Source organism: Triplophysa rosa, linkage group LG1, assembly GCF_024868665.1.
Source record: "Triplophysa rosa linkage group LG1, Trosa_1v2, whole genome shotgun sequence".
NCBI lineage: Eukaryota > Metazoa > Chordata > Actinopteri > Cypriniformes > Nemacheilidae > Triplophysa > Triplophysa rosa.
Window position 1 is genome coordinate 31656905 of NC_079890.1, and position 26922 is coordinate 31683826.

Below are 26922 nucleotides of genomic sequence, written 5' to 3' on the forward strand. Positions count from 1 at the left end.
CACAGACGTGTTGCTTGTTTGTTGGGATGTGTTCTTTCTGAAGAATAATCTCTTTGTGGTTTAGCATCAGAAAATGATGTTAAATCTCTGAAAATGATATAACAGCTTGAGCTTCTCATACGACCATACGAAAAGATACAGTCCAAAAGAATAGGAATAACATACATGCACCTAAATAAACGGTAAAATGTGAAAATGAATAAATCAATGTGTACACATAAATAAAACTGCCATCTGAAAACAAAACTGCCAAAAAAGTGTCATCCAAAATGTCATCATTTTAACATGATTAGAATTGCACTTTATGCATAAAAATGTATATGTTACACTGCATCCCCCTAAACTGTAGCATGCAACTCTGTTATAGTGTTCGTTTATTTTTATGTTTTACATAAATTCTATAACATTTGATTTAAGTTATATTCAAAAACAATTGCCGTTATGAAAACTTTAATAAGAGCGTCCTCTGCTGGCCATCATTAGTTAAGCAGCAGACGCGCCTTGTGTTCTAGAGAGTTCCAGATGCATTGTGGGTACGTCACCCGGCACGGTCCTCCTCAAACCTGCAAACATGATGGTGAGTGTTTTCTCGTGTCTGTCTTACCACAAATCCATTGTCATCTGACTATAGTACAGTCTTCCAAGTGCTGTGAAATAAACATTCAAAATGGAAAAAACACAATAGACACGTCTGTGGGATTATTTCCCTTGTAAATAAAATGCGGTTGCTAAAGATTTAGAATAATGCTAGTTAGCTTGGAGGCTAATAATTCATATTACTGACTCACTTGGTGCATTTGAGATTTGCATTACAAAGCAACATATAGAAATGACTCTTTTCGTCATGTGTGCATGTTCTTGCTTAGTTTAATCAGGGTAGTTGCTAATTGATGCTAAAGGTGGAGTTAGCATCTTTATGTCTAAGGACCGGTTGACACCCTTTATTGTTGTTCGTCTCTAGGATAAACAATATGAACTGCCACTATAACAAAGTGTTTTCATTGTGATTCAAGTCTTTTTATTTCCCAACACAGAAAGCCGTAAGTGATGTTTGTTAACAACATCGTACATTAGTTGGTTATTGGAGAATCAAATGAATCTGTTGATTCAAATAACTAGAATCAGAACAGGCGTTAATGCGATTCATATGCGATTCTTTGTTCAAATTAATGTCATGTTGTGTTGTCTATATAAAAACGGCAGTACTGTCCGTACTGATTTTGCTGTACGTTATTCAAATAATTTTTATCGCGATTATTATATATAGCTCTAATTTCTGAACATCTCTGCTCAGCCCACACCAGTCATCCTCCTGAAGGAAGGCACAGACTCCTCACAGGGGGTCCCACAGCTTGTCAGTAACATCAATGCCTGCCAGGTTGTGGCAGAGGCTGTGCGGACCACCCTCGGACCCCGTGGCATGGACAAACTTGTGGTGGATAACAGAGGTAAGCTTGCATTGCACATCTAGGACAGTGGCAGTTGTTCTTTGCTTGGTGTCAAAATAGTCAAGCTAATGAATTTTTGAAAACAAAGTTTAACCTTGATGCATGCTGCTCGGTTTCATGCTGAGATTCAAATCTGATGATGTGATCCTCCAGGCAAAGCCACTATTTCCAATGACGGAGCCACTATTTTGAAGCTTTTGGATGTTGTACACCCTGCAGCCAAGACTTTGGTGGACATTGCCCGGTCTCAAGATGCCGAGGTAACATTTTTTTCAACATCTTTTAAGGGATAGTTCTTCCCAAAATGAAACCTAACCCATAATTAATTCACCCTTATGCCATCTTCAGCCAAACACAGTTATAGTAAATAATATTCTGACACTTTTAGCATGGTAATGCCATTGAATGGGGGGGGTATTTATTTAGCTAATGGGTGATTATCATCTTTGGGTGAACTATTCTTTTAATATTATCTTGTGTATTAGGTTGTCTAAAACAAATTGAGAGAGCAGTATTTGAACTTCGTTGTGTTATATAATGAGGTAAAATGTACCCACATCATTGTGTGTGTGTTTTTAGGTTGGTGATGGAACCACCTCTGTGACTCTGCTTGCCGCTGAGTTTTTGAAGCAGTTGAAACCATACGTGGAGGAGGGGCTTCATCCCCAGACCATCATCAGAGCGTTCCGCATCGCCACCCTGCTTGCTGTCAGTAAGATCAAAGAAATTGCTGTTACGATCAAAAAGGATGACAAGCAGTAAGTCCACACCTTGTGTACTATTATATAATCACGTATTAGTATCTTATTAAATCACAGATGTAATCACACGTCCTCTGTTGCCACCCCAGGGAACAGAGAAAGTTGTTGGAGAAGTGTGCGGCTACAGCTCTGAACTCAAAGCTGATTGCCGGACAGAAGGATTTCTTCTCCAAGATAGTGGTGGATGCAGTTATGATGCTGGATGAACTGCTGCCTCTGAAGATGATTGGCGTGAAGAAGGTGCAGGGTGGAGCTCTTGAGGTAAGAAATGCTTTAGGGATTTGTAGCTTGGCTTTGTTCACACTGCACACAAATCAGATTTGGTTTCCACCACTGAATTCTTTCCATTTTTTACTTCTCAGGACTCTCAACTTGTGGCTGGAGTGGCATTCAAAAAGACCTTCTCTTACGCCGGTTTTGAGATGCAGCCCAAGCGCTATGTGAACCTAAAGATTGCCCTGCTCAACGTTGAGCTGGAGTTAAAGGCTGAGAAGGACAACGCAGAAGTCCGTGTCAACAACGTGGAGGTCCGTACTACTGTTTCTATAGTAATGCAAGTTTCTTTGGAGTTAAGGAGGGCTTGTTGCAATTGAAACTGCACTAAATGCATATGAGATTCCTTCAGCTGTAAACCTTCGTGTTGCATAAAGTAGCTGTTCATGGTCTTGTTCTTATGGTTGTTTTCAGGACTATCAGGCCATTGTAGATGCTGAATGGAACATCCTGTATGATAAGCTGGAGAAGATCTACAAATCTGGGGCTAAAGTTGTGCTGTCCAAGCTGCCCATTGGAGACGTGGCCACACAATATTTCGCAGACAGAGATCTTTTCTGCGCAGGCCGTGTTGTGGAGGAAGACCTCAAGAGAACTATGATGGTATGTTTCTTTCTCTAAATGTGAAAGCTACATTAAGTCATGTTACATTATGGCCTGATGTCTTTTCCCTCATACACATTCGATAGTGATATGTTGTTGACTTCGTGGAGTATGTTTTAAGCATCTGTAATGTGTCGTTTAGGCCTGCGGAGGCTCTATTCAGACCAGTGTTAATGCCATGACTGATGATGTACTGGGACGGTGTGAGCTCTTTGAAGAAGTGCAGGTTGGAGGAGAGAGGTATTTTCTTTTTTTACCTATGTAGGCTATGTTTGCATATAAGCAATATAGCAATAAAACCCAGAAATCTTCCTTTAAACTCTGAATGTGTTTGTGTCTTCTAGATACAACTTCTTCAAAGGCTGTCCGAAGGCAAAGACTTGCACCATCATCCTCAGAGGCGGAGCTGAGCAGTTCATGGAGGAGACAGAGCGCTCGCTGCACGACGCCATCATGATTGTACGCAGAGCTATTAAGGTGGATGAACTTTTCAGTAATTGCGTAACGCTTTTTTGTGTATAGGTAAAGAGATAAACGAAAGTAACATAGTTGCCTTTTTTCTCCCAATACCACAGAATGACTCTATTGTGGCTGGAGGTGGCGCTATAGAGATGGAGCTGTCAAAATATCTGAGGGATTATTCCAGAACAATTCCAGGGAAGCAGCAGCTGCTGATCGGAGCCTACGCCAAAGCTCTTGAAATTATTCCCAGACAGCTATGTGACAACGCAGGCTTTGATGCTACCAATATCTTAAACAAACTGAGGGCCAAGCATGCACAGGTACATGTACACACAACCTGACCGGTTTTTGGGGAGTTTATAAACATGCTAAGTTACATATGTAAAGTATACCTGGAAGGAGGGGGGTCATCGAGACCTGCATTTTCATATTTATTGTTTAATAGATAAAATTATACACTGTATTACGAATGCATAAATCTCTTCCTCTCTTCATATTCTTCTCTCAGAGTGGTATGTGGTATGGAGTGGATGTAAACAATGAAGACATTGCCGATAACTTCCAGGCGTGTGTATGGGAGCCCTCTATTGTGCGTATCAATGCCCTGACCGCTGCGTCTGAGGCTGCATGTCTCATTCTCTCAGTGGATGAGACCATCAAGAACCCTCGCTCTTCTGCTGATGCGCCAGGTGCACCTGCTGGAAGAGGCAGAGGGCGTGGTAGACCCCAACATGCCCATTAAGCCACACCCATCTCCAACAGTGTCTCGGGCAGAGCCTCTGGACTTAAAGATCTAAACAAATGGGTTTCATTGACCTGTTTTGTTATTCAAACATTTCTGTGTGTTTTAAAATGGCTAAAGCAGAATGAAAGGGAGCATCTGTTGGATAGTTGGAGATTTGAATGTTGTTCTGTGATAGTCTGAGAACACACACAAACCGTACATGCATAAAGTATGATGGGTTTGTAGATCTGTATAAGCACTGATATGCAGGCAGTCTGCTCTGATAAGTTCCTGTGTTGATCATTCAGTGGAACTATTTATTGGACCATTAAAACCAATACTTTTGCTTCTCAGTCTTGTTGATTTTTTTCTAAATTTGCAATTTAATATATATGGCTGCAACAACTAGTCAATGAAGTCGATAATAATTGATAATGAAAATAGTTGTTAAAGAATTTCATTATGGATTAGTTGGTCTGTGACGTCACTTGCGATCTGCGCAGTTATAAATCTAGCGCGTCATCTTACCTTTTAAAATTACAATTTTAGACGTGTCTCTCTGTGCAGCATAAGCATTGCAGTTTTAAAGTCAGACGTGTCTCTCCGTGAGGTACAAGTTGTGCAGTTTTTAAGTCGGATGTGTTTTGCATGCAGCTCTTCAAGCCGCGCAGTTTTAAAGTTTAAAGGGGAGAGGTCTTTTAAATTACAAAATTAAAGATTATTTTAGTAAAACCCAATTTGTGGCTAAATACTCTAAGTAGGCCTACTTTTTACTGTTTCACTACATTTGAATGACAAATATCTCACTTTTCATGCCACAAAAAAATAATGATTTCCTTGGCCAACCGTCCCCTCCCTCGCACGTTTGGGAGAGACTATTGTCAGCTGCTTCTAATATCACATACCTGAATCAACTCATCAGCCTTGGTGTGTTTGTTAGGGAGTCATCCACAACATTTTGGGAGAAGGTTAATGAGTTCAGTTGTGTATACTTTTCCCATCTCTGATTTAGTTATAAGCAAAAGATCTAATTAGACTTTTTATCCGATTAATCGAAAAATAATTGTCCAACTAATCGATTATCAAAATAATCGTTAGTTGCAGCCCTAGACTGCATACATTAGGGTAAAAGAAATGGTTAAAGGAAAATAACTTGATTTTTCAGCCACATGGATTGGAATACAATGTCGTAATGTTAAGTATTACGATTTTATTGCTGAATTATACAATATTTTGAGAAAGCTTTGAGGTTATCCGATTACTGTCATTTACCCCTTTCCTAATGCCAAAATAATGGAATGACTTGTGATTTTTACTTCATATTTCAATATAAGATAAACAACAGGAAGACTTGAAATTTAGACCCAAAATAAGTTTTAGGGGGTAAAAAAATGAAAACTGAAAAAAAATCAATTAACAAACTAGAACGGATGAAACTGGCGTAGCTTACAAAACATTTTTACAGAACATTTCACCATGTAAATACTTGTCATGTACCTATGTAGAAAACAAGAAAGTTAATCAAAGCTTTTTTTCTGCTTATCTTTAACTAGTTATATTCCAAGTGATCACTTCTTAATTTACCACCAGATGGCATAACAACCTTCACATTCTTTAGATAAATGTTTAGTAATAGAATAGAATATGTTTACAAAAATAAAGGTTAAGTGGCTTTTTTTAAGAAATCTGATTAAATACCTTAGTGTGTATAAAGTTGGAAACTAATATTTTGTATAAGGTAACCTAATATCTACTCACTGCACGAGGGGCAATCATCACCAGAAAAATTTCCTTCAGAGTCTGCAAACAAACGAAATGCAGAGCTACAGCAAACGTTCGAATTACAGTTCGTATTTTATGTATTTACTCTAACTCTCAAGAAAAAAGTTACATACGCCTTAAATCTGTGAAGCTTTTTAGGTGGGGACTTCTTGATGTAACGTTAGGATCTTATGGTTATGACGCAGGTTTTGTGGGTGGAGTTTGTTAGAATTGCTCTACGTAAAAAAGAGCTTTATGAATCGCTTATTTTAGCCTTTTTAGACGTTTTGATGTATCTTTTCAATTACACACAAGTTCAAATTTTGTTTGTAGTAATTCAAAGCACAGACATGGACATTGTATATAAATAAAATGTATTCCCAATATCCCTTTAGGCATTTCACTACCTATAGCATGCATTGCTAGTCATTTTTACTCTTATCCAAAGCAATTTAATGCAAAGACAGTTCTCATGGAGAAAGTTGGCACCTTGCTTAAAAATAATAGGAAATTCCAGTAACCATCCAGTTAATGAGTCATTATGAATGTGATATTAAATGTCCTTTTACACAGTTCTCCACCAAACAGCTCAACGGGTTCAATTGGCCAGAAAGTCAATTGATGCCCTCACCAGTCGCCCAGTGGCCACATCAACAGCTGTCACTTTGATTTCCGTATCTCCAAACTGCATGGTGGCACGAATCTCTCTGCGTTCATTATCACCAGCGCAAGCTGCTGTCGCCCCCTCGAGCAGATCTAGAGTTATGGCACCACACTTCCTCACCCCAGGGTCAGTAATGTAGATTACATCATCAGTGTCGCTGCAGTAGATGTTGATGATAATCTTCCTCTGTCCCACTCTTGCTGGAGTGTAGCTCCGCCTCACCATCTCACCCAAAGCCACCGACTGATCGACGCTCACGAAGCGGTCTAGGATGTCAGTGCACCATTCTCGGCCATCTTTGACTAGTAGCTTATCACGAGGGTGTCGGCGTTCCACGAAACGGTTTAAAACCCCAACGCCGTAAGTTAACGGACAACGGCGTACACGGACTACGGTGGGGTCTAGACCAAACAAGACGGCACCCTTCAGGATGGTTAGACCCACATCGTGTGGAATTATGATGCGGCAGGTTCGCCCCAGTGCATTCTGGGCCGCTCGCTGAAGCATGGGCGACTCTGCGAATCCGCCGACCAAGAAGAGAAAGCGCACGCCTTTTACCTCTTCCTTCTGCATCAGGTCCTCTGTCGATAAAATGTCAGAAAATCACTAATCAATAATCCTTGGCTTTATATTATTGTTAACAATCTTACCAATATGTTTGATGATATTGTTGATGGTCGGCTGAAAGAGTTCATTCATTGCCTCTGCTGACAGTCTAAGCATCCCTTGAGATGACCACTTTATAAAATTCATACTGACAGAAATATACAAAGTTAGACACATTCTATTATTATAAAAGATGTCTTTCAGCTTTACCATAACGAAGTAATCGGCGAGTGAGCCATACTTGCTTTTGCGCAGGGCGGTCTCCACACTCTGCCCCCGCTGTCGTTTATAAAAGTCAATAAAGGAGAAGGGTAGCAAGATGTTTAAGGAGTTGGCCCGGCCAGGAGCTGCAGTGCGCTTGCGTGCTTCAAATGCAATGGTGAGGTCCACCCAAGCTGCTGGACGTTTCGCTTTAAAACTCTAAATGAAGTCAGTACCAAAGATCTGGCACAACATGGCCTCAAAAGCAAGATCCACACCGACTGCTCCATGAGGACCCCCTGATAGACATGGCATTTAGATAACAGTCAACCTTAGTCTCACCTCACCTTCTGTGCATCAAATCTAAATTCAAATACATTGTGGTGGCTGTGATGTGCCCAGTGGGATTCAAAGGAAATTCTTGCACCATCATCATTTTTTGTGGTATTAGAAGGAAATAAAAATAGATTGAGAAAAATATTGTTTGAACAAACAGCCTTAGACCCAAGACTAAACCCACCACCAAACCTGTTCCTAATCTGATTGGTTGATTGAAATACCAAAATCAAAAAACACCGTGTTATGCTTTCCTTTGTAATTTCACTTAATTCCTGAAAAAACTTATGAAGACGGGCAGTTATACAAGTAAGTGTGATGAAGTTGAATTTGATTCTCAACTCACCCGAGGCTTTGTAAAGCTCCTTTAAACTGCCCTGCGGCTGCTCGATCTGATGCACGGTGAGATCCACTGTCCCGCCGCCACAGTCTGCCACAATATACCGATCACCTTTAACAACAAACACGCTTCACTTTAATCTTCACCTTCACAGATCGCTTGTTATCACAAAATAATTCTCACCAGAAACAAAATGACTTGTTTTAATAACACCCCTGTTCTTCTCGCTCTGACCTGTTCCTTTCAGGAAGATTGCCTTTTACCAAAAAGCCCTCAGACGTTTACGATACATTTTGAGATAAGAAGGGTTTAGCTTTGCTCTTGCCAAACGACTTTACTTAACTACTTAGGAGAGGAAAGTATTTCTTGTTTGTTTACAGTGCAGCAATACCTGCACAATTTCATAGGGAAAGCTCTTTTGTAAGTTTATTGCATGTCTGCACCATTAAGAACAGCAAGAGATCTACCAAATGAGATCTGTATTGTGAGTATTGAATGAGTTAGATCCCAATAAACTCTCTCTCTCACATGCTCAATCCTTTATTCTGCCTCACGTCTCGCTCTCTCTCCAGGAAACATCTGGAGCTAAAGATCTGATTATTTTGACCCTGCACCTTGTCATTGTGCCAGGCATGCAGAGAGCATTACACACACACACACACACTGTAACCACGTGCCTTTGCAGCCAATACAAACATAGCCTTGATTTCTTCATAATGAAGATCCTCGTACACATGTGCATAGCAATTAGTGTCAAATAAACAATCTTACATACATTTACATGCACACAAAGAAAAACAGAGAGAGGCGGCGGGAAAGGTTTCACTTCACTGAGAAAATACAAAGCAATGCATTACAAAACCCAACAAATATGTGCGCGTGTGGGCTTGAACATGGTGGCTTTGGGTTGTGATTTTTGGCTTTCTCTCGTTTAAAATCTCTGCCACCATTAAAAAAAATGTGTAACATCATCATGTTTTGTTACAGTGTTAGCGTTTTGGATGTTAGCTTAAATATAACGATGTCCACATGACTCCAGTGACTTGTGTGTGCATGTTACAGTATGTTCCGGCTCTTACCTGTCTGCATCTCAGACCACAACTCTCCAGTACCACTCTCCACCAGAAAGGTTCGGCTATGTCTGGCCCTGCGGAGCTGTTCGCGAGCTGAAACACAAAACGACTCCCTTAAATCTCCGAATCCCTCACACATGGGAAGCATTCATCAAAATCCCTTCATGTGAGAGTCAAAGAGAGCGAGAGAAACATACAGAGATTGTAAGTACCTGGATCAATCACAAAGCAGCCTGGTTTAATAAACTTAAGGGCTTTGTTTGTAAAACTTGATCTGGATGTAAGCATGCTTTACGTTAAGCCTTGCGTTTATGCCTCATAAAATAAGCTTGTTTCATGGGAGTAGTTTTATAGAGAGGGTGTTTTTAGTGAATAATTACCTGCCAGCTAATCTAAGAATGATCTTTGCTTTCTTGAGGAGTTCCTAAAGCTATCATATTTCTTGGGGAACTTTTTTATGGTCTTTAACATTTCCTCTCAGGTACAGTCTGTACGAACACAGAAGGATTTAAGCGTACTGCTGAGAAATCATACAGTTTCTACCAAACACTGAAAGAGCGTTACAATCCTTTAGGGACAGTCTGGAACCCATTATAGTGTGAAACAGAGAGAGAGAGAGAGAGAGAGAGAGAGGGGGGATAGTAAAAAGACTCAGTCCCATTTGATCTGATGAGCAATGATGAATAACTGTTTCTTCTATAGAAGCACAATGAGAGACTCGAATTGGCCATTAAAGAATGAAGTTACATTTTAAAATAATTTTTGGATACATCTGACTACCATATGTGTGGCCATTAGAAAAAATAAAAGGAACGAAAGAATCATATGGACACCAATGTACGCAATCCTGAGTAGAGAATGAGATCATGGTACACCAGCACCTTGTTTCAATTATAAATGAACTGTGTGTAGAAGTGTGTACGTATATTTTGTTTGAGTACAAAAACAGGAATGAATGATTGGTGTCTGCGTCCCCCCATTCTATTTGTATAAAATGTGAAACGTGAGAGCCCTATTCTTCCTTTTGACAAGCATTAAAAGCCAAAACAGTGCCATCCTTCAAAGGGGTTGTTTTCTTAGCTCTGTGACCTCAAGGGACACCCTAACCAAGAAAATACCCCAAACCAAGAAAATGTCACGTCGTTCTCTTTGTCTTAACTTAAACCACATGCTTTTATACCCACTCCTGCATCTAATGGAGCAATCTGACCCACATCTAACCACATAAAGCCACACATACCCACACAAAACAAAAACAGAGTTCCATTTTCAAGGAACGAAAAGCAAACCTTTATTCCTCAGGATTTAAACATGGTTCTCATTCATTGTTATTGAAAATGTGATGCCGAAAACATTAACCGAAAGAAGTTTTTTTTTACCTTGTCTGAAACTAGAATCGAACGGGTGGGACCCATCCAGATCGAGACCATTAGTCATTGGCCGTAGACTGAGGTCAATGACCTGGTGTAGACGAAGCTTCCTGCAGTAGATGGAGGCCGCCTCTGGTTCGAGGGCTATGAGAAGCTGTTCGGGAGACTCTGGAGTGGCCAGACCTGCCTGCAATGACAAAAATATCAAAAAGATATCATAAACCATTACTATTAAAATTCCTCATTATTAAACATACAAATGTATAACATGTCCAACCCATTAAATTGTGTTGGGAAAGGTGTGTTATAAGTTATTAGACTTATGATTTTATGATTGATGATAAAACGGCCGGCTGACTTCACCCACTGCATTTCACTGTACACCATTTTCACACAATATACTGTGTACTGTGTTCAACAGGTAGGTTTACTAGGTTACCAAGAAAAGATATCATGACATCTTGGAAAGTAACATTAAACTGCTCCACTTGGTCTGATAAAGTAATGGAGGGAGGTGGGGTGACGGGGTCTCTCTCTCTCTCTCTCTCATGGTAGGCTGGGACAGGCGTGGTTTTCCTGTGTTTGTGTGCTGCTCTCCTGCCTTGTTTAACCTCTGTGACATTGAAAGGAGGACATTATCCTCAACCTGCCTCACTTCAAGTAAGAGAGAGCAGGAGTAGCAGTGAGATCCAGAGCTACTGGACAAATACAGTTCTGACCTGGTCATTAATCTGGACGGTTGATAGGTATAAAATACAGGGAAATTTCAGTGGTTTTAACAGACTGAAGCCGAAATGAATAGAACCATAGAAAATGGTTAATTGTTTGACCTTTTAAATGTGTTTTTTTATTATTACTGAACTATACTTATTTATATGCAGGCAAAAACATGTAGACACGCATGCACACACACACAAAAACACACACACACACACACACACACACACAAAAAAATATAAATATAAAAATAAAAAAAGAAAAAAAACATAAAAATAATAATAATAAAAAAAAAAAAAATATAAAAAAAAACCCCTAACCCAACCCCTAAACCTAAAGATCATAGAAAACATTTTGCATTTTTAGATTTTCAAAAATTATCATTCTGTACAATTTATAAGCTTTTGTGCCCGTGGGGACCTCGTTGGTCCCCACAGTGACACAAGTCCCCATGTGCTGGTGTGCGTTCAGGTTTAGGTCCCCGGTAACATATAAAAACCAAGTCCACACACACACACACACACACACACTCGCACATATAATGAATATCAGGTTCAGACATTTCTTGACACACAATCCCTTTCACACACATGCACAAAAATCTTTCAACATTCCCTTTTCAGTGTGCAATGAATGACTTTTACAATCCTTTTCATATGTGCAGATTTCCTGAATTGCAGTGGAAGGCTGCAGGACATTATAACCATTGCAAGAGTGCATGTGTGTGCATTTTTTGCACACTTTTTGAGTTAAGGTAAGATGTGTCTATGAGGTCCCCACTTATATAACGTCAAAAGTGTGTCAATGTTTTGTGTCTATGCTTCAGTGGAGTGTTTAGATCTATTAAAGAGCTAGTTGAGCCAAAAATAAAAATTCTGTCATTATTTTTTCACCCTCATGTTCTTTAAAACCTATAAATGACTCAAAAGAAGACACAAAAGAAGATATAAAAAGTGTCTCACTGGTTATGTGTCCATACAATGGAAGTCAATGGGGACCAATGTTGTTTGGTTACTAACATTCTTCAAAATATCATCTTTTGTGTTCGGCAGAAGGACAAGTCATACATATTTGGAGGAATGACATAAAGGTAAGTAAATTGTGAAAGAATTTGGGTGAACTATCCTTTATCCTTTACTGTCTCAGTGTATGCAGAATGTACTAAAAACTGCTCGGTTATGCTGTTACCAGATATGCAGCTTCTCGCATGAACTGCTTGGCCGGTTGCCTCCACACAGCAGGAACTGTGATGACCCATCGTACTTCATTACCTTCCAGCACTGAAGATGACTGGTCCTTCACCTCCTGAAACACACACACTTTACTATTTTTCCAGCTCTTATCTAAACTGCATTCCACAGATAACATTTTTATATGTGTATTAGCTATTGATATCCTGCACATTCTGTGCACTAATATGTATCTTAAGAATCTGCGCCGAATTAATGACCCACAGGATACACGGCTGGAGGTGTGGGAGAAATCTCCATGCTGGTGTTTTCTCACAAGCCTTTAGGGGCTGGAGGAAGCGAGAGGAAGGGTTTGGATCCGGCCGAGACTGACTAATGATTGGCCCAGAACCATCACAGAGTCTAAAGAGTGGATGTGTTCTTGTTTGTATAAAAGGAAAGTGGTATTTGATGTATTTTTCTCTAGATCATCATACAGAGATTCATGTTCAAAAGGAGGTTTAATCTTGTTAAAATAGTCACCATATCCTTTACAAAAAATGGAAAGAACAACCATGCGGACAATAATGCTGAGTAAGTTCAAGTTTTTTGACTGTATTAGTATATCTGTCCATTATTTTGTGTATATGTACAAGTAATATGTCTATACCTTTAAAGCATGTTCTCTGAAGAATTTCAAAGCATGAGCGAACACCTCAATGGCTCGTACTCTTCTTCCACTAACAGATTCCAGCTCTGTTTCCATTGTGAGATCCTGAAGCAAACCAAGAGAAATTACAGCAAAACTGCTCACATAAATAAAATCCTCCCCATATGCTTTATATGAAGTGAAAAGTAGATCTGGCTTTTCTGACAGTTTTGTGATATCTTATAGCCCCTAAACTAATCCAAAATCTCAATAATAATAACCTAATAATTAGGGCTGTCAAACGATTAATCGTGATTAATCGCATCCAGAATAAGTTTGTGTTTACATAATATTTGTCTGTGCACTGTGCATATTATTATTTTTTATTTATAAACACATACACATACATGTATACATATTTAGGAAATATTTATGTATTTATATGTATTTATTTATATTTATAAATAATTTAAATGATATATGTTTATAAATTTGTATATTTTATATTTTTCTTAAATATATGCATGTATGTGTGTGTGTGTGTGTGTTATTATACAAAATTAATATGTACATTGCACAGAGATATATTATGTAAACACAAACTTTTATTCTGGATGCGATTAATCACGATTAATCGTTTGACAGCCTTACTAATAATCTATTATTATCAAAATCCTAAAAATGTCAATATAAGTCTTGTGTTTACACTGGTGCTGTGGATCTTCATTTTGAATTTGTCAAAGTAGAGCCAGTGCTTGGCTTCCTCAGGGTCGAGGTCGTGGTAGCTGTCTCGAGCTGCAAAGCCAAAACTTTGGAACCGGAGGTCAGGGGTCAGCAGCAGACATGTTGGACTTTTCTGATTCGCTACTCCAGGGTCCCCTCCCTCCCATCGTCTGTTGGAAGAAATAAGTAGATCAGTCATCTTTTGTCAGATCATGTCCATTAAAGGGATACCCAAAAATTAAAATATACTGACCCTTGAGTTATTCCAAATCTGTATAAATTTCTTTGTTCTGATGAACACAAAGAAAGATATTTGGACTGAATGCTTGTAACCAACCAGTTCTTGGACCCCATTGACTACCGTAGTAGGAAAAATTACAATGGCAGTCAAAAGTGCCCCACAACTGTTTGCTGTCCTACAATCTTCAAAATATCTTCTTTTGTGTTCAACAGAACAAAAAAAATATAAAGTAATTTTTCCTACTATGGTAGTCAATGGGGTCTAAGAACTGGTTGGTTATAAGCATCCTTCGAAAATCTTTCTCTGTGTTCATCAGAACAAAGACATTTATACAGATTTGAAACAACTCGAAAGTGAGTAAATGATGACAGATTTTTTATTTTTGGGTGAACCGTCCCTTTGAAGGGATACACCTTAGCATCTTGAGGACATAATATCTCACTAAAATTTCAAGTTAGAATCTGTTGTTATGCTGATATCACAAATACCTCATCATGTGAATGGTCTCAGGATCCTCTGTGAAACTGAAGGCATACCCACTGGAGGTGGTCCCAAAATCTATTGCAACCACCACAGAGAACGGATGGGCCACGGCTGGTCTCACTTCAGTCCTCTGGAGAGAAAAAGTAAAATAATGCAAAAAATTCAGATGAGTGGATTTTAAAAAGAAGGAAAAACATTTCTCCTGGTACGGAGAGTAACTGACTCCCCCCTCTCTCTCTTTTCTCTTATCTCTCGATCATTGCCCTGACCTGAGTGTTCTGTTCAGAGATGCAGACCTTTCAGCTAAAACCACCTTTTTGTAAGCTTTAATAAAACAAATTCAAAGTTTGAGTTTAAGGTTAATAGTGTCATTAATAAAACTTAAATAAAGCTTTAAAAAATCAAACCGCCATGAGCGTCTCACCTTTTCATATCTCATAAGTTTTTATCCCTGCAGGAGAAAGTCTGCTCTCAAACAAAATATATTTGGCCTGCCACAAAATGCAGAGTACTTTGATAAGATTAGTTCCTTCCTCAATCACTGTCTAAGCTTCAGGTTTTGTGCAGGTCCGAGGACAGTCTGGATATTTATCGTATATAGGATACATCAAGTGAATGTATTTCAATCATGACCTTACCGGAGATGGGGAGGGAGTTAAAGGTGCGATACTGCACTCATTCCTGGAAGGAGAAGGGGAACCAGATGGAGATGTGGAGGTCGATCTATCTTCAGCTGAAAGAGAATGAGAGATGGCATGAACAGCGTACATTGGTGAGCAGCCCACACAAGGTCTGGACGCCCTGTGCCTGAAAACTCCGAGACCAATTAATAGATGTCAGGAAATTCTGCCAAATTCCACTATTGGTTGCCCAGGCAGTTATACCCAGCTGGATGGTTTTGTTGGAAAAACACTGCACTGTAGCATACTTTGTGCATGTGAAATAACCCAAAACCTTTGGTGGCATTGGTTAGTTTTCAGGGATATTTAAGGCATGGAAAATTCCTCAACACGATTCCAGCACAACATATAAAGGCTGTTCTGGAGGTCTTTAACTAACATTGGAGATGAAATAAACAGTCAGTATTCTCCTCAACACTGTCAGCAAGTATCACACACATTGATAACATTTATATTGTGGGCGTCTCATATCTGCAGCAACACTGGCGAAGAATTTCAGAATCAAAATTCCAACAACTTCACCATTCATATGGAAAATGTATGCATGACCTTTTCCAAGATAAAAATGAATACCATTGCGAATACATCCTCAACATGTAGTGACCACTTCTCTCAAGGTCATTCTAACATGCCTTCAACACTCTCAAATATGGGTGGAATTTACTCAAGGGTATGACAGGAATGTTATCCAAGCGTACAGATATTCTCAAGAGTGCAGAGCATAGATAAGAGAGGGTCACACCCCTGTCCAGTATTGTTAATGGACAAAATTGTTTCTATTTATCTATATTAACTGTTTCCACAGAACGCTTGTCTTTGAACGTAATACATGTTTGGCTCATTATAAAAAAGGATTATAGAATAGGATAGAATAGAATTCAAATAAAATAAAGATTCAGATGCTATGAAATGTTACCTTTGATTTGTAGATTATTGGCATTAAGCTGCAGGAGAGTGGCCATTGTGATATGACAGGGCTTTCACAGCCTAATAAAAAAAAACATTTTAGAAGTAATTTAAAACAGCGTATGATTTATAAAAGAAGAGCAAAAACTCTTGATGATCAATGGCATTAGGACGACCTAGCTGCAACAACAAAAACATGACATAATTGACAAGATGTGTACAGTTGGGTGTGCGCTAAACACATGTTTTACTAGAGCTGAAATTTCTCCAAGCTGTAGTTGGGCTCTGTTGTCCTAGACAAATTTTATGATAGGAGACATAATAAACAGAGTTTACAGAGTAAACAGAAACAATATACAAGTCTGATTTCAAGCAAATACTAAAGTATTATCACACTGAAAAAAATGATTTTTGCTGCTTGTCCAATTTGATCAACATAATCAACATAATGATCAACATAATTTTTGTACAATTTTGTCACAACATGATTTTTTCATGTTCAGTTATGTAACTTAATCCATTCATGTTGGCACTGCATAAATGATTTGTGTTGTGTTAACATAATTGTTACAGCTAGGCAGAAGATTTATATTTCCCAGCATGCTTTGCGTAAGACTGCATTTTGAGAGTTATATTCTTAATTAAGTGTTGTTTTATGTGTTTTTCAGTAAAGAGAAACACTTGTTAGGGTTTAATGTTCATTTATCTTTGAGAATTAGAGGAGTTTGTTATATTTTTAAGTTTTGTGGTTACCATTGTTTAGAAAAGCGTTGCCTTTGCTTAGGTAGTGGGCGGATTAGAATTTCTGTTAAACTTGGTTAACTTCATATCTTGATAGAGTTAAAGAAAATATTATGTCACATTAACTAAAAACGCTTATGCTGAGAACCTTAAATGAAAATATGAAACGTTAACATACAGAAAATCATGTTTGTTTAACAAATATAAATTCGGCAACTTGAACGCAATGAAATTATGCTGAGTAAACATAACTTTATTATGTGCAACCGATGTACATAATTTTTTCATGTTAATCCAACAAAAAAAAATTCAGTGCAGAAATACAGGAAATTACTACTTTATGCTGTGTTCTGAAACTCAACCTCACGTGCCCCCCCAGATTTCTCTTTTCCCCTACTTTTCCCCTACTCCTACCTCAAACCTTTTGGAGTCTGTCCCATTTTCGTCTTTGTTCACTGTTAGTTTCAAACATTCTTAGTGTTTGTGAACGTGTAAACGGGAATAGGCATCACATCACAGGACTTCATTAGCAGTATATAAACAAGGAACACTGATTGTGCATGTTTCTCAGTAAAAAAGGTTTACAGAAAAAATAGTGAAGGTGGAGAGAGAGAGGGGGTGACTTGGGGCCTCCCACAATGCTTGTTTAGTAAATGGATCTGACTGAAATATATTCTCCAGATGCTTATACTGTATTTGAGCTAGTACGATGGAGAGCAGAATACCACATTTGGCTCTTAGCGACTTGCAAACATTTCTGAAACAAAGACCATTTAGTGTCCGCTAGCATGTTTTACAGAAACGATATAAATAACGTAAAGATACATAAAGATCCATCTTTTTCAGTAAGACAAACAAATTGGATTGTTTAATTTCAGTTGATTTAGATAAAGTTTATCCAGTTTTAGTGCACAGTGTGAAAAGTAATATATATATATATATATATATATATATTATTGTATTTGAACTGTAGTGCACAGTTTTTTAAAACTATGCAGAAATGTTTCAAAATACTTAACCACACACAATATAACTGTGTTAAATTAAAGGATTTGAAAAATATGAAACATTGGTATTAAAACTGTCATTACTGTTAATACAGTTGTTTGAGATTATCTATAAGAACACTTGAGTGGGTGGGTGTGTATTTTAAAGTGGGCTGATCAGCAGTTAATCCTGATACCAAACATGAAATATATCTGAAAAGCAAGAGTCTTCTAGATATTCTAGAGAATGACTAAAGATTCATTAATAGTTCAGCAATCATACTTTTATGCCACACAGGTTACAAGTGCCATGCTCCATCAATATCATCCCTGTCAATCAATACAGCACAGAAGACAAATCACTACACTTGATCCTTTCAATATGCATTGTGACTTGTTAACTCACCCGTTTAAACAGGAAACAATGTTTTAATACTCAGGGTTGTTTATTCGCTGATCAAAGTCCACAGTCCCAAAAGGAAAATCAGATCCAACCGTTGCAGTAAACACAGACTTGTAATGATGCCGTTGCAAAGAAGTCTCAGCCAAGAAAAGTTCTGAAGGATCGATCCAAAGTGTTTCAGATCAAAAGGATATCCCCTTAACTTTCTCTGTGTCCGTAACCAAGCAGTCAATCCCTCATCTCCTTTGGAATGTTAGGGAGGAATGGTTGAGAGAGGCAATCGTGCACATGTACAGGGCCTGGATGTGCAGGTTTCTGTAATGAACCGATGAAGGGAGGGGGCTCTGACTTAATGCTGAAACAGATTCAATGACCATGTATTGGCGTGTGTTGGTTGGGGAGAGGGAGAGAGAGAGAGAGAGAGAGAGAGAGAGAGAGAGAGAGAGTTTAGAATGGCAGTGTGTTCTGATTAAGTCATTTTACCCCCCCTACTCTTTTCCTTCATCCCACCCCCTGCATCCAACTCTTTCTTCCTTCTCACTTCTCTTCTAGCTTAATCTTTTTTTCTTTCCTTCCTGCATTTTCTTTTAATTCATTCTTTGTTTCTAACAAAACAAAACTTCCATAAACTCCCATAAATAGTTATACATGCATACAAATGCACAAAAAAGTGTAAAGAAATGGGAGGAAGATGTTGCCATCATTATTCTGCAAAATGTTGTTGTTTTAACATGCCGCATAAGTAGCATGCAATATTGCTATGCTGTTGTTAAAGGGATAGTTCACCTTCAAAATGAAAATTCGTCATTATTTAAACGCCTCTTGCCATTCAAAACCTGTATGACTTTTTTCAACTGCAGAACATAAAGGAATATATTTTGAAAAATGTTGGTAACAGAAAACTGTTGGTCCCCATTGACTTGCATTGGTTTTGTGTCCGTACATTAGAAGTCAATGGGGACCAGCGGTTTTTGTTTACCAACATTTTCAAAATACCTTCTTTTGTGTTTTGCAGAAGAAAGAAAATCACACAGGTTTAAAATGACGACAGGATGACAGAATTTCCATATATTCCGTATTTAGCTTTATGTTCATGGACTCATATCCAATATCCACAGTGGCATGCACCTTTTTACAGGTTAAAGGTGTTCGTTTCTGATACACTTGGTGTTTAAGAAAGATGAAAGAAAGAAACGTTTTCTGTTTAAAAAATGATACAGAAGTTGCAACCTGACTGTCCAAATATGGTAAAGAAAATTTAAATACCATAATAAGGCAACTTAGTTATTAAATAAACATATTTTGTTTAGAAGTTGCCAACAAAATCCATCAAGCTTAAGGGGCTAGTTCACACAAAAACTAAAATATCTTCATCATTTACTCATCCTCATGTCATTTAAAACCTGGATGACTTTCTTTCTTCTGCAGAACACAAAAGATATTCTGAAGAACGTTGGTAGCCAAACACCATTGGAACCCATTGACTTCTGTATGAAAACATATACAGTAAGTCATATACAGTCAAATTCAGGTTTTGAATGACATGAGGATGAAAAAATTACTTTTTATTTCTGGGTGAACTAACAGTTTGAATAAGCATGGTTCTGCAGCTATCAACCCACCAACTTTGTTGTATTCTGGACAGTCTATGAGTACAAACACAGCAGACCACCCAATGCTTTCTTTGTCAGACAGGAAGTAACCGAGTGAGTTGACAGGAAGTGAACAACCCTACAACTAAGTTACTCGTGCTGCACACTGAACCAGGAAGTGCTTTGGCGCTGATCACGAACACACCTTTAAATTTCCCCTTGCACTGTAGACACCACCCTTACCCTTTCAAAAGAGCTGCCCATAACCATGCCGGCCTTTAGCGATAAAAATTGCAAATCGTAACGATTGTTCTAACTCCACCAGCAGATTTCTGCCATTTTATTTTTTCACCAGTTCTGTGATAGCATGCCCATGCATGTGTCGTGTGTGTGTGCGTGCGTGCGTTAACTATGTACATATGAGAGTAAACCCACCCATGTCTTTCCTGTGACTGTTGTCTGTACTTGAGGAAAAGGTGGGCCCAACTTAATCACATACAAATTCCTGTATTCAGTGGGACAATTACAGTATGTTAAGTCTATTAAGACACTAGAAAACTGGACCTCTGGCCTATGTGAGACTGTGGCCCAGACTGAAACAGAATCTCTAGATGGAAAGTGTATTAGTGTGAAAGGTTTGGCTGACATGTAAGAGAGTTAGAAACACGTTTAATTCTTGAAATGTTCATTTGTACTGTAGGCAATATGATCATATTCATTAACAGCTCTATTACACCACCTGCTGGACACCAAAACAAATATATTCTTTGGCCCTATCATTTTTCCCTTTATTCAAGCAACATCTTTGTAAATGTAATTAGTATACAAAAAAGGGGAAAAAACTATATAGAGGAAAAAGAGTTTATTCAAATAATATTAAAATTTAGAATACATTTATATGCAGTTATAAACATAGCAAAAGCATACTTTGTAAAGTTCACAAATATTTAAAGTCTTGATTGGTTTCATATTCAACCAATCTCTGATACTGTTAATGTACAGCCTTAAAAGTTTAAACAACCTGCTTTAATAAACAGCACTATTTTATCTTATTTGATCGATTTTCAGTAAAGCCAAACAGTACATTTCCCCACAAAAGAGAGAACTCGGACAGTCAAATACATTCGTTCATACATTTAATACATTTTAATTTAATGTTTTCAAACAAAAACTAATTTATTAAAACATAAATTTGAGTGCCTTTATCCGCTTGTAAAAAAGTACCGGAAGTTTCAGTCAGTGGCTCTTGTCTGTTATTTTGTTACTTTTGATATTCTTAAATTACCATGGTTTTATTATAGTAAATAACTAAAACAGTAAGACCGAGATTTGTTTGATTTCAGTACCCAAAGCCTAATTTTTGAACTTTTATATATCTGCGAGCGGCCATCTTGCCGAAAACATCTCGCGTGGTTCTATGTGATTTGGGCGACGTCAGTTTACTCCCCCTTCCCAGTTACGCTCTTGCAGTCCGCAGACAGACATTATTGCACGAGCTCGTCCTCGTTTGTCCAGAGCGTAGAAACACAGGTAACGTTAACAAAATTTTGTTCGTGTTACACACACACACACACACACTGCCCAAATTAGAGCATGGACTACAAACCTAACAAATATTATCAATAATCTCACTTGCGTAAAATGTAAAATATCTGAATGCATGTACGTAAATACATACATTCAACCGAACCGACAAATACACATCAAACTGAAGTAACAATATCATCCTGATAAGTTAATAAACGGTCTCCCACCATTATTATCTCCTGGGTGTCATTGCAGTTTACAAAAACGTGATTTTATAAAATGCAAACAAACATGCCAATCAATAAAGTATGAGAGTGGTCAGCTGTAGTCACGTGACGAGCACATTTGGTGATTTGCGCAGCACACTGAAAGCATCAAGACAAGCGACACGCGTGTTTTATTTCGACTTTTTCAGCGTGTCTTGTAGTTTTTAAAAGTCAAAATACTATAGGAGTAGGACACGTTTTTCCGCACTCATTTTGTCCATAGAAATATTCCCGTTGGTTCGGGTTTAATTTAACATTACAGGTTTAACAGTTACCCTCCCTCTCGACCATCGGAGGAATACATTGAAAGTAAGTGGCAAATAACATAAAGCAAATTATTTTTAAATTGAGCACATACGATTACAACGTGTAAATGTTTATGTATACATTTTATTAAGCTTTATTGCCTAACAAAGTAACGTTAATAGTAAAATGTTTAATGTTACAAACTTTGGCATGTTTGCTGCTTGACATTCATAAGCATGTGTTTATATTGTGAACTTGATAGTATTTTTTTAAACAATGACATGAGATGCATTGTAGTATTACTACGTTCCTATCGTCGTGAAAATGTCCCTAAACAATCGGCTTGTTTTAATCAAAAGAAATGTACCTTTTGCATATGCCTGTGTTTGAGAAAGAGGGAGGGAGGGGGTTGATGCATGTTTGTTTAAACAGGAACCACATGACCATATCGCTCGCAATGTGTTTTTCTAATGGCAGTCAGCCATCTCATCTTCGCTCAACTAACGTTCCCTTGCAAATTAAAGATTACTCGTTCCGCACCGTGTTAACTTAAACTCTCTGTGAGGTCTGACGGGTATCACAACACAAGCACCAGCGATGCCAGGTAACGTTACGATGTTTTGAATCTGTTTCTGTCTTTTGTTTTCATCTCGATGTGTGTTTGTATATGCACGCCTCGACCAGACTTGACTGCGTCTCTGTCATACAATCTGTCCAAAAAGCAGCGAAGACAGCAACAAAAATGGCCGTGCAAACGGGGTCTTTGTTGGGTTGCATTTCTAAATAAAGTGGTTACTTGCGTTTGTTTAGCGGGCGTTATGTTTTCTCCTCTCATGAAGTTTTAGATGATCTGATAACTCGGATGTCACGTCACGGGTGTTTGAGGCCCACTTGAACTGATCACGACCACAAAATGCAAAGGTTGTCATTGCATATATTGTTATGCGCAACGCAAGAAACGCACGGAGGTGATCTCGCGTTGTTTAGACGTTTGCTTGTCCTTTTAAGTTACTCAGCTCTGTGTAATACTGCAAAAGTAGATTTACACCATTGGCTTAAAGCGGTTATGTTCGGACACGTCTCCTCGCGGGGCATTCGTGCTTGACGTGTTGAGGACAATGTGTTTAGTTTCGTACATTAGATGAAGCCTTTGTAAACAAGATTTATATGCATTACCAGTGTTCTGTAGGTTTGGTCTGAAATAAACACAAAGAGAGGTAAATGTATATATGCTTTTTGTTTTGTTTTGTTTATTTTTGTGTTGTTGTTTTAGTACTGTTTATCTAAACGCATGCATACAGTGACGTAGTCAAACGGGTTTATGATGTTACATAAACTCTGTGGGTTCCTGCAGTCTGACATGCTGCGCATTAGTGCACTTGTCTTACCACTGCTATAATGTTATTAGCTTCTTAATGACGACCTGTTTTATGACATTTATGTTTTTGTGGGTTCTGTGACTAGTTATTTATTGCATTAATTAATTTTGTATGTAGGTTGATAATTACGTCCTGGTAAATGTTTTCGAAACTGTAGTTGTTATTTTGTTGACCCTAATATTTGCTCTGTATATTGCTTTACATTGGAGCCCTAAAATGAGTATAGGACATTGTAGTTTTGTGGACTATGATCCGAGTATGTTTTGGAATGCTTTGTATTAGTCCGCCTTGCTTGTCCCATATTTTAAAATGAAGGCATGTAGTTTTTAAAGTACGAATATTACACTTAACCTTAGTTTGGAGTGCGTAACAGTAGTTGTTGGGACTATACAGGGTCAGGGATTAGTTTGTTGAAATTATCATATTAAATACTTTGTGGTGATGAATGTTTTCGTATATTGTTCATGAAAATGTGTTTGCATATGTACAATAAAAATATATTTATAGAGAAATAGTTGATCATAAAATGATATTGTGGTTCATAATCTTTACCAAACTTCTAACTTTAATCTCGTGTCTTTGCAGTCAAACATTTCCTGTTTTTCTAAGCACAAACATTTTTATCTGTGGATCTGTCAGACACAAAACATGCTCCACACCCCACAAAATGTTTAGTTAAAAAATCTTTCTGGTAATAACCACATTAATCACATGTCTGCCTTTTGGTCGAATGCATAAATACCCTGTAGCCTGACTACGTGTAGGTCATGTACTAAAACAGGTTCTCAGTACACATATCAAGATTTCCTGGTTTGTGGAACAGATTGCAACATTCATTTATATAGCCTTGCCAATTGAAACACTGGGCATAACACCAGTCGGGAGTGTGTGAGTTTGAATCCCTTTCCCCTCCCACTAGGCCTCTCAGTGCCTTTTCACATGTCATCACAGATGAGCACTTATATGCAGGGGCTGGTCCCCGGCACATAGGCTGATCATCTCGCTCTGGTCCCCGCTTGTGTGCGGCTCATCCGGTGTTATGGAGCGCCACTCAGTCGTGCCCCAGTATAAATCTCAAGTTAAGTAACAATTGACCTTTTTTGTCAGTGTATACACTTGCATTGAGAATCGCGGAAAAACAGATCTATATGTAACGTAGTAACCCAACTCGCAATCGTACATTAACCGTGTGCGCGCAGAAATCGTTTCCTGCGTTCCATTCCACAGAGATCATCCCTATGGCCTACTCTCTTCGAAGAGTTGAGCTCTTGATGTGTAAGCTCTGAATGGAAATACGCAATTGTCCATTTAAAATTCACTTGGCAAAAGGAGCAATAAAATCAACGTAAATTTCCCTTGTTTCCTTTCTGCAGCACTGCCTAGTTGCGAGTTGTAGACATGACGTGCGGCGCCGCTTCTCGTCCGGTGCACGCTGTTGTTTTAACGTTTCAAGTCATAATGAACTTTTTGTGAAGAAAGGCTCGACTTCCAAATGATGTCGTCTTAATCAAATTCAAGCATTTAAAGCGGTTTGTTCATGGTGTGTGTGGCAGCAACGATGCACAAGTTAATGGGTCATCTCAATCATTGTGAATGTTGTATGAAGTTTTGACAGAAAAGTACTGGAAATACACAGGTCATACATACAATTCTGTGGACATTAATAAATGGAGATATTTGATGTTGACACAAGGAAAGGGCACAGGCCTACAGAAAAACATTTTTTTCTTACATAGAGCTTTGTGAATTGCTGGCATCTAGAATGAGTTTGATCAGCATTTTATTGTTCATAGCAAAGGGCTCTCTCAACTTATATTTTACAGTTTGTCAGTTAACAAGATTATAAGCTTCGTATACGCACCCCTCAAAACCCCCACACATAAAAATCCCAATTTAACCCCTGCTTATACGTACAAATACACAAACCGATTATCTGTGTGTTCACAATAATGAAAATGTGAATATCATTTTTTCTTAGAGCCAACAGAAATGAATGGACCTGACCTAGCGAAGATGCCAGTGGGTGGGGCTCCAGGAACTGAGGGAAAGGACTCTGTAGCCAATGGGCACACAGAAAATGAATCCAACCCTTTTGCAGAATATATGTGGATGGAGAATGAAGAGGAGTACAATCGGCAGGTACAGCCCATTTAATATGTAAAATTACCAGCCGCCACACCATCCACGCAGACACACTGAAAGTCAGCAGTTGATCAAGTTGGGTTTCATACCTTTTGCAAAGGTGTGTGTTAGTTATGCTATGGCTTAGAAGTCAGTTTTTCTAGGGCAAAACCTAATAAACACTTTCACACACCGCACCCACGTTTTAACACTCCGCACACACGTTTTAACACTAACACTTAAGCTTTTATTGTCTGACTTGCCTTTGGCTGCAATCACAGATTTAAAAAAAAATTGTGGCATACGGTTAATACACATCAATTACGCATGTACTGTATAGCACCTTCTAAATCTAGACAAATGCGTTTTAAATTATTCCTGGAAGTGAACTCTATTGCTGTTCCCGCAGGTGGAGGAGGAATTGCTTGAACAAGAGTTTTTGGAGCGCTGTTTCCAGGAGATGTTGGATGAGGAAGATCAGGATTGGTTTATTCCTGAAAGGGACCTTCCCTCTGTGGGACAAATACAACAACAGCTCAATGGACTTTCTGTCAGCAACGGCAATGGAGACGAAATCTTGGTAAGCTTTAAATCCGAATGCCATGAAATTAAAATAGATCTTATGGCTTTTAGTTTTTGTTTTCCCTGCGAATTAAAGTTCAACCAACATCTTTAAGTCCATTTATACACTCATTTTTATTCTGCTGAACTCTAAATAGAAGTTTTGTGATGTTACATGTTGTCCAATAGCTCACACTGATTTCTCTTTGTTTCAGCGGAAGAGCATCTTAAACCCCGAGGCCAAGGAGTTTGTGCCAGGGGTGAAATACTGAGGATCATTATTCTCATCTGCATCATTCTTCACCCTCGCACCCGCATACATTTGACCATATACTCATAGACTGTTGTGGCCATATTTAGTGGTCACATAAATGCACTCTTTACACACTTTTGAAGGGGCAGGAGTACAAATGTGGATAATGTATCGGGTGGGAGGGAAGTGACGGGTGATTGTCTATAAGCTTTATATTTCTGTTGTGTACAAACCAAGGGTATTAAGTTGAAACACTGCCTCTAGGAGGTGCTATCACAAGCTGATATCATTGCAAAGCTGTTTATTTTCCTCTACCCTTACTGAAAGGGCTGTTTTTGTCAGCTTGTTTCACAGTGTGTGCCTGATCAGGTCTTTGCGTTCCTTCCCATTTTGTTTTTGGTTTTTTATTGGTCTTTTGTAGAGGGAGGTTTTGATATCTTGTATCTATGTTCACATTTCTTGGTTACAAGGGGTGTGGCCATACTTGATTGGAGCGACTGTGGGCGGGGCCTCTTGTGTTGGATGCTGAGGAAAGGGGAATTCACATGAATTCAGTTTTTTGATTTTGAATTGAAAAAGTTACGTGCAGGACTGAATTTCATTTAAAAACGGAAGGAAAAAGGCAAATAAAGATTAAAAGTTCTTACTCGTTTCTGT

The 26922-nt window shown here is 38.5% G+C and overlaps 3 protein-coding genes across 5 annotated transcripts; 2 read left to right on the plus strand and 1 right to left on the minus strand.

Annotated features, from left to right (window-relative positions):
• Positions 1-496: 496 nt before the first annotated feature.
• cct7 (chaperonin containing TCP1, subunit 7 (eta)) lies at positions 497-4624 on the plus strand. Its single transcript, XM_057335466.1, has 11 exons — positions 497-577; positions 1295-1448; positions 1602-1708; positions 2028-2206; positions 2299-2470; positions 2572-2736; positions 2897-3085; positions 3228-3325; positions 3430-3562; positions 3661-3867; positions 4056-4624. Exons 1-11 carry the CDS (start codon positions 572-574, stop codon positions 4287-4289), a joined length of 1644 nt encoding a protein of 547 aa, XP_057191449.1. The 5' UTR covers positions 497-571; the 3' UTR covers positions 4290-4624.
• Positions 4625-5439: 815 nt separating this feature from the next.
• Positions 5440-18702, minus strand: hspa12b (heat shock protein 12B). The gene is given in 13 exon segments (XM_057336243.1): positions 5440-7277; positions 7347-7450; positions 7544-7802; positions 8186-8290; positions 9259-9345; positions 10632-10809; positions 12528-12644; positions 13179-13283; positions 13864-14050; positions 14610-14734; positions 15243-15337; positions 16201-16271; positions 18324-18702. Coding segments are annotated over 12 exon segments (2055 nt in total). The 5' UTR covers positions 16247-16271; positions 18324-18702; the 3' UTR covers positions 5440-6630.
• Positions 18703-21380: 2678 nt separating this feature from the next.
• Positions 21381-26909, plus strand: LOC130559466 (polyadenylate-binding protein-interacting protein 2B-like). Of its 3 annotated transcripts, none has more exons than XM_057342580.1 (4): positions 21381-21442; positions 25309-25469; positions 25861-26031; positions 26228-26909. In XM_057342580.1, exons 2-4 carry the CDS (start codon positions 25320-25322, stop codon positions 26282-26284), a joined length of 378 nt encoding a protein of 125 aa, XP_057198563.1. In that variant the 5' UTR covers positions 21381-21442; positions 25309-25319; the 3' UTR covers positions 26285-26909. The 3 variants fall into 3 exon arrangements, with proteins under 3 accessions (XP_057198563.1, XP_057198556.1, XP_057198547.1); XM_057342573.1 differs by lacking the exon at positions 21381-21442 and adding an exon at positions 21794-22014; XM_057342564.1 differs by lacking the exon at positions 21381-21442 and adding an exon at positions 22392-22555.
• Positions 26910-26922: the final 13 nt, after the last annotated feature.